This window comes from Geospiza fortis, unplaced genomic scaffold (genome assembly GCF_000277835.1).
Source record: "Geospiza fortis unplaced genomic scaffold, GeoFor_1.0 scaffold635, whole genome shotgun sequence".
In the NCBI taxonomy this organism is placed as follows: domain Eukaryota; kingdom Metazoa; phylum Chordata; class Aves; order Passeriformes; family Thraupidae; genus Geospiza; species Geospiza fortis.
The window spans coordinates 204,912-217,160 of NW_005054610.1; the positions used below are offsets into that span (position 1 = coordinate 204,912).

At 55.8% G+C, this 12,249-nt stretch overlaps 1 protein-coding gene across 1 annotated transcript in view; it reads right to left on the minus strand.

The window, feature by feature from the left end:
- The window catches only part of LOC115948910 (keratin, type II cytoskeletal 80-like), a 14,280-nt gene extending 2,868 nt beyond the window's left edge, over nucleotides 1-11,412 (minus strand). Inside the window, exons 1-5 of the mRNA XM_031064646.1 lie at nucleotides 11,365-11,412; nucleotides 10,245-10,459; nucleotides 4,660-4,720; nucleotides 3,295-3,390; nucleotides 236-400 (exon numbers count right to left, since the gene is read on the minus strand). Of these exons, the coding sequence (XP_030920506.1) occupies nucleotides 236-400; nucleotides 3,295-3,390; nucleotides 4,660-4,720; nucleotides 10,245-10,459; nucleotides 11,365-11,412 (585 nt within the window). The remainder of the gene's footprint in view (nucleotides 1-235; nucleotides 401-3,294; nucleotides 3,391-4,659; nucleotides 4,721-10,244; nucleotides 10,460-11,364) is intronic.
- Nucleotides 11,413-12,249: the final 837 nt, after the last annotated feature.

The window sequence follows — 12,249 nt, forward strand, 5'->3', positions numbered from 1 at the left end:
TTTGGAGAGCTGGAAGGACATTTCCATCTCCACTGGCAGATGTCCTGGGTTCCTCCAGCGTAGAAAGCCCAGAGTAACAAAACTCTGGATTTGCTGTCTGGATAGTGATCACGGATAGTGCCTTGTCCCTCCCTCCATTCCCATTCCCAGTCCATCCCTCCCATCCCAGCTGTCTCCAGCCCAACCCCTCCTGTCCTTTCCCGGCCTCTCCCAGCACGGAGCAGGGATCTGGTACCTTCCTCCGGGTCAGGGCCTCGGCCTCCTCCCAGCTGCGCAGGGCCAGAGCCTCGTACTGGGCCCTGACGTCCTCCACGATCCTGCCCAGGTCCGGCCGGGAGCAGCTGTCGATCCCCAGCACCACGGAAATGTCCTTGATTTCCGTCAGCAGCTCCTCCAGTTCCTGCAGAGCCACGGGACACCAGGGAAGAGAACACGGAGCTGGACATTCATGGAATGGTTTGGGTGGGAAGGAACAGCAAAGCCCAGCCCGTCCCAGCCCTGCCATGGCAGGGACACCTCCCACTGTCCCAGGCTGCTCCAGCCCCGTCCCGCCTCGCCCGGCACACTGCCAGGGATGGAGCAGCCACAGCTCCCAGGGAAATCCATTCCAGGGCCTCCCCACCCTCACAGGGAAGAACTTCTTCCCAGGATCTGGTCAAATCCAAGATTCCCAGTAGTCAGAGAGAGCTCCAGGTGGGCTGTGCTTGGCAGAACAGATTCCACGTGGAGAGGGGGACAATTCCCAAGTTTTCACACCCTGGAGTTGGGGATCTGGTATTATTTGCTCCATAAAATCCAGACCCAGCTTAAGTTGGGGTTTGGGATCTTTGGATACAAACTGGTAAATACATCTGACAAAACAGTGCCTTTGGACTAGTCCAGGAGCAGGGAGAATCCTGGGACCCTTAAGGCTGGAAAAGACCTGAGGATCACCAGATTCCAACTGTTCCTCAGCAGTGCCAAGGCCACCCCTGACTGTGTCGCTAGGTGCCACATCCACACATTCCTTGGGCACTTCCAGGGACGGGCACTTCACTCCTGCCCTAGGCAGCTATGCCAGGGCTGGACAACCCTTTCCAGGAAGGAATTTTCCCCAATATCCAACCTAAACCTCTCCTGGCATTTCCTCTTGTCCTGTCAGTCGTCCCCCAGGAGCAGAGCTGGAGCTGATGATCACAGACCAATACCCACTGAAATCCACACTCAATGGGAGAGTTTTGGGAAAGCAAAGGCAGTGTGGATCACTCCACAGCCTGGGGAGGCTGGAAAAGGCCCTTTCCAAGCTCTGCTGTGGGATCCAGCAGGGCTGGGGCTGCTCTTTGTGATGCCAGAACCTGATTTAGGGCTCCTCAGGGAACCAGGAGCCTTCCCTGTGCACAGCCAGGCTGGCAGAGCTGCTCCACTCCTCTGTCCTGGGAATGGCAGTGCGGAGGGAGAGGAGCACCCCTGGGGTTACAGCCCACCAGGACATCTGCTCTGGGTAAGTCACAGCTGAGAATTCCCCTCCCGGAGCCTGGAAGGGCCCCTGGAGCCAGGCTTGGAGCCAGATTTGGATCCAGGTTTGGACCCAGGCTTGGATCCAGGTTTGGACCCAGGCTTGGATCCAGATTTGGATCCAGGTTTAGATCCAGGTTTAGATCCAGGTTTGGATCCAGGCTTGGACCCAGGTTTAGATCCAGGTTTAGATCCAGGTTTAGATCCAGGTTTGGATCCAGGCTCGGATCCAGGCTTGGACCCAGATTTAGATCCAGGTTTGGATCCAGGCTTGGATGCAGGTTTAGACCCAGGCTTGGACCCAGGTTTGGACCCAGGCTTGGATCCAGGCTTGGATCCAGGTTTGGATCCAGGTTTGGACCCAGGTTTGGACCCAGGCTTGGATCCAGGTTTGGATCCAGGTTTGGACCCAGGCTTGGATCCAGGTTTGGACCCAGGTTTGGACCCAGGCTTGGATCCAGGCTTGGATCCAGGTTTAGACCCAGGCTTGGACCCAGGTTTGGATCCAGGTTTGGACCCAGGCTCGGACCCAGGCTTGCTGCTCCCTTATCTCAGGTGCACCTCGTGCTTTGCACCAGGAATTCCTTCCCCTCCTCCCTCTGCTCTGTCCTTCCCTTTGTGCTCAGCTCCCTTTGGAGCAGGAATTGTGTTCCTTGATCCCTTCCCTTCCCTGGCTGGGCTCACAAAGGGCTCTGTGGCTGAGGGGTAACACAGACACACCCCAAAAACCAGGATGATTGGGAGATTTCATCCCAGTGCTGTTTAATCCCTGAGTTTCTTTGTTAATCTTGGAGCAGGTGAGAAAATTTGTGTTTATTTGGAATATTGGATCACCTGGTGAATAAAAAACCCCCAAACTAGTCATTTATTAATGAGAATTAATAAATTATTTTCTCTTGATCCTCCCCAACAAGCAAAGTTTACCTCATTTTTTCTCCCCCTGGGAATGAGCCTGTATCTGATGTCATCGAATCCACAGAGAAGGTGAGACAGGAGAGGTTGGGATGAGATTTTTACATTAATGAAGGGTTAAATAATGCAGCTTTTAAAGGCACCCATGGGAAATCAGGTGGAGACCCTGGAGCAGGGCCTGATTTCCAAAAAAAATGGGCTAAAATTGCCTTGCATGAGGAATAATCTCATTTTAGAGCAGATCAGGCTCCCTGGGCAGTTGAGCTGGGAGGCAGCTCCAGCCTCTCTGTGCCTCAGTTTCCCACATGGAATGTCCATACTCCTCCACCAGGCACTGTAACTGTTTGGATTGCTGGAATTTAGATAAATCCTGAGTGCTCCCGCTCTGCTGATCCTGCTGGGTGACATTTTCCAGGCCTGAGTCAGGGTTGTGAAGGAGGCCCTTCCCCCCTGGCTGCAATCACTCCTGCCTGGGGACCCCTGGATTCCCTGGGAAAGGAGGAGCTGGGCTGTGTTTCAGAGCAGCCAGGTTCTCCAGCTGTCCTGGGTTTTGGGTCCTTCCTGGTGTCTGAACATTTGGCTCACCTGGGCCGAGGTCTGGGGCAAACCCCATCCCTGGGGGCAGGAGCTGGGCCCCAACAGCCAGTTTGGGATGAGGTTGGAATTCTGGCTGTTCTGGGGGAACCCCACAAAAGTTCTGGGGCAGAAGGGATGTTCTGGCCCCACTCCAGTGTTGTTTTTAGGGGAGGGATCAACTCCTCACGTCCTGCCTGAGCACTGGGATGGCTGTGACACCCTGGCCAAGCTCCCACGTGGGTGGAAATCCAGGATCTGTCCCCAAAATGCCGTTTCCCACATTGTCTCAGCCCTCTCCAGGTGTGTTCCCACCTGCTCATAGATGGTTTTCTTCAGCTCCAGCAGCTCCTGGAGCCCTTTGAGCTTCACCTCCAGCTCCGTGCGGTGCAAAGTGCTCACATCCAAATCCTGCAGGGACGGGAAGGGATTCATCAGGGACGGGAAGGGATTCATCACTCCACTCCTGGATTTACAGCCAGTCATTCCCACTGCTCCCCATCCCAGGGAGTTCCAGACACTCTGGACAGGACTTGGAGCACCCTGGGCAGGGAAGGGAAGGAGTCTCTGCCCATGGGATGAGCTCCTTCCCACCCAACCCATTCCCAGATTTATCAGCAGGGATGTCTGGAGCTGCTCTCCAGCTCCTTTGAGAGGCTCCTTTGAGAACCTTTCCCCTTTGTTTTGTGGGACTTGTTGGTGGAAGGGCCAGGCAGGGCTGGGCCATCCCCTCCCAGCTTTTGTTCCCCACAAAAGGCTCCACTCACTGCAAACCTGGGAGCCACCCACGGAAGTGTCTGGGAATGCCCTTCCTGGGGAGTGTGCCAGGGAAAATATGGAATTAGCCAGGATGGAAATTTGTGGGGAACATTCCCTCTCTCCAACACCCTTATCCTGCCCCCCAGACTGGGGGTTTTGATGTAAAATCCCAATTCCAGCTGATTCTCACTGGCTCCTGCTGGAGTGGGAGCTTTGCCCGAGGTTTGCCCAGGGCGGGGCCCCTCCCCAGGGAACAAAGGAAATCCTTAAATCCTTTATCAGTTCCAGCCTTTTCCACCCCTAATGGCACCCAGAGGGAACACAGGGAGGAGGGGGCAGCCCGGGAAGGGTTTGGAACCCTCAGGCCAGGAAATGCCAGGGTGCAGGGATGGGGACAGTGACCAGGAAATCCCAGGATAGGGGATGGGGACAGTGACCAGGGAAATCCCAGGATAGGGGATGGGGACAGTGACCAGGAATTCCCAGGATAGGGGATGGGGACAGTGACCAGGAATTCCCAGGGTGCAGGGATGGGGACAGTGACCAGGAATTCCCAGGATAGGGGATGGGGACAGTGACCAGGAAATGCCAGGATAGGGGATGGGGACAGTGACCAGGAATTCCCAGGATAGGGGATGGGGACAGTGACCAGGAAATGCCAGGATAGGGGATGGGGACAGTGACCAGGAAATCCCAGGTGCAGGGATGGAGATGCTCTGATCCCCAGGTGCTGCCAGGGGATTTTCAGGAGCCACTCCAGGCTCACCCTCCTGTGGAATTGGGACTCATCCCCTCCCTGTCCTCCTCCAGACCTTGTTATCCCAAACCAGCTGAGCCTGGATCACCTCCAGGCCCTCCCCTGGCTGTGCATGGCTGGGTAGAGCCAATCCAGCGGGAAATTCCCCTTCCCCTCCTGCTGACCTTTTTGAGCTCCATGAAGGTGAATTCCATCCCGCTGCAGAGGCGAATTTCATCCTCGTACCTGCAGAGTGCCCACAGCGTGGCATCAACCACAGGGAAACCCAGGGACACTCAGAGTTGTCTTGCTGAGACCCCCAAAGTATCCCAACTTTCTGCTTTTCCTGCTTGTCCCCCCTCCTTGAGGCACTGAGTGAGAAGCTGCCACACTGCAGCTTCCCTGGAACACCAGGAGCACTTTGGGGATGAAGAACCCCAGAGCAGAGAGGAGGGAGCTTTAACTGGGATTTCATCCGGGGGCTGGGCAGCCTCAGGTTCTTCACAAAGGGATGAGGGATGGGGTGGGGATTGGGCTCTGCCCAAACTCCTCAATTTCACCCCAAACCTTTTCCCTTCTGCCCACGTTTCCTCAGAGTTTCACTTCCAGGGTCGGAGCCTTCCCAAGGGAGAAAACTTTGGCTTGTGGAAATTCTGAGAATTCTGGACTGGTGTCATAACTCAGCCCAGGTGATTTGTGAAGGCACACAGGCAAAGGAATTCGGCCCATGGAGTGGAAGGAAACCAAACCAGGATGGGGTGGGGTCCTGGGCGTCCCTGTGTTTGGATCCAGGTGGGACAGGGCAGGGCCGGGAGCAAAGCCTCAGTCCAGGGGCAAACGGATATGAGTGGGAACTGGGGAATGCTCCAACCCTTGCTGGCCCCTGGGACAGGGCTGTGGTGGTCCCAAACCCCAGGAAAGCCACAGGGTCCATTTTGGGGCCAGCAGAGCTGGGTCAGAGCAGAACCACGGGAGGGGTGGGTGTCCCGCAGCAGCTGGACAGGCGTGGGAGCACTGGGAGTGCTGGATCGGAGCAGGCTGAGCTCTCAGGGAGCTCCTGGCTCCCCTGCTCCTCCCTGATCCCTCAGGCTCCTCAGCCTAAGGGGCACGTGGCATTCCATGGGATCTTTAAGGTTGGAAAAGCCCTTGGAGAGCATCGAGTCCAACTGCGCCCCCAGCACTGCCAGGGCCACCCCTGACCATGTCCCCAAGTGCCACAGCCACACGGCTTTGGTGGCTCCACCCCTGCCCTGAGCAGCTGTGCCAGTGCCTGGACACCCTTCCAGTGAGGAATTTCCCCAATATCCAACTAAACCTCCCCTGGCACAGCCTGAGGCCATTTCCCTTGTCCTGTTGTTCCCTGGAGCAGAGCCCGACCCCCCGGCTGTCCCCTCCTGTCAGGAGCTGTGCAGAGCCACAAGGTCCCCCCTGAGCCTCCTCTGCTCCAGGCTGAGCCCCCCAGGTCCCTCAGGAGCTCTCCAGACCCTTCCCTGCTGCTCCAGCCCTTCCCCAGCTCCATTCCTGGCTCTGGACTCACTCCAGCCCCTCGGGGTCTCTCTTGGTGGAAGGGGCCCCAAAGTGACCCCAATTCCAGGCTGTGAACTCAGACTTTCAGTGCTGCTGGGAAACGTCACCAAATGGGCCTAAGGGGAAAATGGGAAAATGGGATCTCCCAAGAGACTGAGGACAGGAACATCAGGAATGTGCTGCCGTTTGGGGTCTGGTGCATCCAGTCAAAGGTTCTCAGGAGCCCAGAAGGTTTTTGGGAGCCTTCCCTGCCGTGTACAAAGTGTGGGAATGGGGAGCAGATGTTGGGAAAGGGGGAAGCTGTGCTCATGAGCTGAGCTGGGATCATCCAGAGCAGCTCCCTGGAGCTGCAGCTCCCTCACAAGGGGACAGTGAGGGCAGGGGTGTGTGACAGTCACAGCTTTGGGCGCTCCTGGGGTTCCTCCTGAGTCCCCCTCGGTGCTGAACTCGCCCTCTCCTTCCCTGCCTCTCCAAGCCTGGGCAGCAGGGGCTGATGGGATTTACCTGTCTGGGCTGTGCTCCTCACCTGAGATGCCAGCCTGGAATGCTGGAATGGCCAAGCTCAGGGTCTGTCTGCAGCCCCCTGTGCTGGGCCAAGCTCAGTGTCTGTCTGCAGCTCCCCTTCCTCCTCCTTGCACTCAGGCCAGTCCCAGCGTGCCCCAGGCTGTCCCAGTGTATTCCAGTGTGCCTCAGTGTGCCCCAGGCTGTCACAGGCTGTCCCAGTGTGCCCCAGGCTGTCCCAGTCTCTCCCAGCGTGTCTCACTCTGTCCCAGTCTGTTCCCACCCCGGGTCCTGGCAGAATCCACTCTGGGCTGAGCAGAGCTGCCCCAGAGCTGCCCCAGAGCTGCCCCAGCTGGCCCAACGCGCTCCTGCCACGCTCCGGGCCCGTGACTCACCCCAGGCTGGGGCTGGAGCATTCCACAGGCACATCCCAGCCTTTATCTGCGGGAGATGATCCCGGGGCACTGCGGGAGGGCAAACCCAGCCCTTCCTGCACTTGGCACACTTGAGACGGCGCCTGCTCGCCCCGGGCTCCTTCCATGGAGCAGAATCTTGGGAAGCAGCTCTCAGGCAGGCTGTGCTCCCTCCTGGATGTGCCTGTCCCCTATCCATCCATCCATCCATCCATCTACCCATCATCCATCCATCCGTCCGTCCATCCATCCCTGTCCATCCATCCATCCCTGTCCATCCATCCATCCCTGTCCATCCGTCCATCCATCCATCCCCGTCCATCCGTCCATCCATCCATCCATCCATCCATCCATCCATCCATCCATCCATCCCTGTCCATCCATCCATCCCTGTCCATCCCTGTCCATCCCTTTGGAACTGCTGCTCCATGGCAGATTCCTTTGAGAAGGAGATGGGAGTGTCCCAGGGAGTCCTATCCAGGTGGGTTTGGGAAGCAGTCCCTGACTCAAGATGAATTCAGGGCCTCATTGGTGGGGCTCCCCCAGGCACATTTCCCATCCTGGAGGATTTGGGGTGTTCCATCCAGAACGCCACAGCCTGGCTGAGGGCACCACTCCAGTGGGAAATCCAACTGGTTCTTTGTTTTTCCTCCCCCAGAATTCCCTGGGGAAAAGAAACCTCCTGGATTTGCCTGGTTTGTGCAGAGATTTGCTCCAGAAATGCCCCTGGGCTGGATGGGGCCTGGGAATTCTCTCCCCATGAATGAGTTTTGAGGGATGAAGCACCCCAATTGTCCATTGTCCATTGTCGAAGTCACTGGGAAAGTCACAAGAAATCCAGTGGGGAGAACCCTTGGGCAGCACCTTCATGCCTAAGAAATCAGGCTGGAAAACCCTGGAGTGTCGGGAGCTGGGAATTCTGCAGCAATTCCTGAGTGCAGATCTGAGCACAGACTGGGGCTGCCCCATCCCTGGAGTGTCCAAGGGCTGGGGACAGCCTGGGAGAGTGGAAGGTGTCCCTGTCTGTGCCAGGGTCCCTTCCCACCCAAAATCCCAAAAATCCCATCCCAGTCTGGGATTCTGCTTCCTCAGGGAAGGGCCAGGTGCTCCCTGCAGGGATGGCAGCTCCTAACCTTTGCATTCCCCAAATGAACAGCAGGCAGGCGCCTCCCGTGAGGAATTTAGGACTTTTTAGGCAATTTAGGGTGTTATTTGAAGGACTCCTGGGAGGATGATTTCAGTGTAAGGTGAAGAATCAAACTCCTGGTTCTTATTCCTGTCAAATTCCTCACAGGACTCCCTGTCCTTGGCACGGCTGAGGCCCCTGGAGTCCTGGGCTTTGGGTACCTCACAAGAAAGACCCCGAGGGGCTGGAGTGTGTCCAGAGCTGGGGAAGGGCTGGAGCAGCAGGGAAGGGTCTGGAGAACTCCTGAGGGACCTGGGAGGGCTGAGCCTGGAGAAAAGGAGGCTCAGGGGGGACCTTGTGGCTCTGGACACCTCCCTGACAGGAGGGGACAGCCAGGTGGGATTCAGGATCCACTCCCAGGGAACAAGGGAAAAGTTCCATCAGAGGAGGTTTAAGTTGGATATTTGGAAAAATTTCCATGGAAAGGGTTGTCCAGCCCTGGCACAGGCTGCCCAGGGAGTCCCCACCCCTGGAAGTGTCCAAAACCCTGTGGATGTGACACATGGGGGCTTGGGGTCAGTAGTGACCACAGAGGTAGGGGGTTGATGGATGGACCTGATGATCTCCAAGGGCTTTTCCAAGCTGAGTGATCCCATGACTGTGACCTGCTCTGAGCTGATTAAGGCATTTCACTGCTGGGCCTCTGTTAGAAGGAGCTGTCAGCCCTTCCCTAATTTGCAGCCACCTGGAGCAGGGTTTAAGGAGCTGGAGAATGCTTGGACTGAACTCCTCGGAGAGTTTGTGCCTCATCTCAGGAGTGGGTTTGGATCCCAGCAGGGATTTCCGCTCCCCCAGCCCCTGGGCACCACTTTGGGTTGGACGGTCCCTGCACAGCCCAGATCCCCATGGGAGCCTCCAGAGCTCCGGGAAGGTGCTGGGTGCCAGTGGGAGGGAAATGAGCTCATTTGGGATTCTCCTGTGGGATGCAAATGAGCCCCATAATGAGGGAAGCATTGTCTGCTCCCCTGTGACCGGGCATGGCCCAGCTGCTCTCTCTTATCTGCTCATCTCCAGAGATAAGAGGAGCTCCCCAGAGATAAGAGGCAGCTGCACCTCCCCGACCTTTGGCTGCCTCCCTATTCTTGGTCAGGACCATTTGGGGCACAATTTTGACCTTTTTGGTCAAAGCAGAGTTTGGTAGAAGGGGGAAAGGAAGAGATCCCACAGTCATGGAATAGAACATTCCTTCTTTATGAAGGAATTCCTCCCTGTCAGGGTGGGCAGGGCCTGGAAGGGATTTCCCCATGGCTGCCCCATCCCTGGAAGTGCCCAAGGCCAGGCTGGATGGGGCTTGGAGCAGGCTGGGACAGTGGGAGGTGTCCCTGCCATGGCAGGGGTGGGATGGGTGTGTGTGAGCCTGGAGAGAAAAAAGCTCCAGGAAGAACTCTGGGCCCCTTCCAGTGTCTCAAGGGACACCAGGGGAGCCGGAGAAGAACTTGGGACAAGGGATGGAGGCAGAGGACAAGGGGAAATGGCTTCCCAGAGGGCAGGGATGGGTGGGATATTGGGAAGGAATTCCTCCCTGTCAGGGTGGGGAGGCCCTGGAATGGATTTCCCTGTGGCTGCCCCTGGATCCCTGGAAGTGCCCAAGGTTGGACAGGGCTTTGAGTGGAAGGTGTCCCTGCCCATGGCAAGGGTGCCACTGGACGATTCTAAAGGTCCCTCCTAACCCATTGTGTGAGGATGAATATCCTGAGTTGGAAGACACCACAGGGATCCAACTCCTGGCCCTGCCCAGAACACCTCAAAATTCCCACCATGTAGCCAGGAGTGTTGTTTTTTGTACAGAACAGCCTGGTCCACAAATCACCTTGGGGACAAAGTTCTGGCTTGTGCTAATTTTGTGGAGAATAAACATTCCCTGTTTTCATGGCTGTCCCTCCAGCAACGCCATTCCCTGAGCTGTTCTCTGGCAGAGGCTCCTCTCAGACCCTGCTCTACTTGGAATTTCATTGTTCCATCTTTCCTTTCACCCCTCATTAACCAGTTGTGATCCTAAATTTCCAAATCCATCCTTCTGTGCACACCAAACTAGGAATATGTTCCTGGGCATCTCAGGCTGGCTGAGTTACCTCAATCCCACAGGGCTGCTCTCAGCTGAATCCCCCTGGCTATGGACAGACAGAGGGACAGGGACACCTACTTGCTCCGGAAGGCATCCATGGTGCTCAGCACCTTCGCCAGCTCCGACTCCAGGTTCTCCTGCTCGTAGTTGAGCGCCTTCATCTCCTGGTTCATTTTGCTCACATACTGCTCGTAGATGGTCTTGATGTCCGAGTCAGAGTGGGAATTGTCCTGGTCCTTCAGGAAGTTCCACCTGGTTGTCAGGATCTTGTTCTGCTGCTCCAAGCTCTGGACCTACGGGAGAGGTTTCAGAGGTGTCAGTGATGCTGAGGGCCACAATCAAAGCATGCCAGGGAAGGAGATGTTGGAGACCTTCAGAACCAGCAGATTTCCAGGAAAGAATGAGAAATCTCTTCAAAACTAGGCCTGAGGATGGAGGGTTATGGAATCATGGAATGGTTTGGGTTGGAATGGACCTTAAAGATCACCCAGGTCCATCCCTCGGCATAGGCAGGGACACCTTCCTCTTTCAGGGGTTTTACATGTTACCCACTAATTAATTTCTCAATAGAACACGGTGACATCAAAATAAACACGGTGACATTGGAATAAACATAGTGACATCAAAATAAACAGTGACATCAAAATAAACCCGTTCACATTGGGCTAAACACAGTGACATGGGGATAAAGGAGTCACTGACAATAGGAACGGTAAGTTCTGTCCCTTTCGTGTGTGACAATGGGCTACTGGGAACACCTCCAGCATCACCAGATCCAGGTGTTGAGTCCAACTCGGCGAAGCCAAGGCTGCAGATCCAGACCCCAGGTCATGCAGGGACGTCCAGGGTCAGGGAAGGGCAGATTTCCTACCCAGAGAGCACAAAGAGAAGAAACCCTCTGGACTGCCAGGGATTACAGCATGGAGGTTCAGGGAATGAATCAGGTTTATTGCAGAGCAGCTCAGACAAAGCTCTGGAGAACATCCCAGGTAATTACAGACTCCAGGTGAGCTCCCTGTGCTGGCTCTGGGAGGACAACGCTGCCCTTCCACCACCCGCCTTTGAGGAACCTGCTCCTCTTTCCCAATATTCCCAATCTCACCAGTAACACTCCAAGTTTAACAGTTCTCATCTTCAAAGCTCTTGGCCAACTCCAATTAATTGGCTAATTGCTACCTCTGGGAGCAGCCCCAGTCACGTTTTGGCTGGAGATGCCGGAGCTGCCTCCAAGGTTCCCGTGTTGCATTCCGGGATGACTCAGGGCCGATGCCATGCCCAGAGCACTGCGGGCACTGCGGGCAGGAGCCATCAGACCTCCAGCCTTGGCCTGGGGTCCAAAGAAGAGGCAGAATTCCAGCTGCTGACCCAGATGTGGCACCATCTTTCCCCAAATCCTTCCTGTCTGAACAGAGAGAGCAGCCAAGCAAACCAGAACCATTCCAGTGCTTGGCAGCTTCCAGCAGAAGGGATGGGAGCGTTGGGATGTTCTGGGTCTCACTCTTAGAGACTTCATCCTTCCCTCCTGGGATGAGGATGGATTGTGTTGGTTGTTGTTCCAGGTCCATCTTTGACCTTTAATTAATTCCTGACCTCCTTCCTAATCCTCAGCTGTTCCTTTTATCCCTCACATTCCTGTTAGCAACTCATCCCTGTGCTCACCTGGCTCCATCTTGGCTTCCAACATCCGCTTGGAACTGGATGATCCTAAAGGTTCCTCCTGACCCAAACCATTCCATGATTCTGTGACTCCTGCAGTGTCCCCCTCAGTGGAAATCCCCCCTTGCAGAGCCTTTGCAGGAGCTTTGCAGAAGGATCACCCAGATTTGGCCTCATTCCCTGGAATTTCATGCCTGAACACACAAGTGGCCAAAGCTTGGTCCTCACAGACCCTCCCTTCAAGCAGGGGCTCCAGGGCTTGGCTTTTCCCTGTCTTCTTTTCCATCTGTCTGGAAAATAAAAACCAGCAGATCTGTAACAGCTGGAAAAGCTCCAGCACCAAACTCCCGTGGCTGTGTGGTCAATTATCCCTGGAATCACCTGCTGGGGATCGAGAACATCTGAATCCCTGATTATAAAGCCAGGT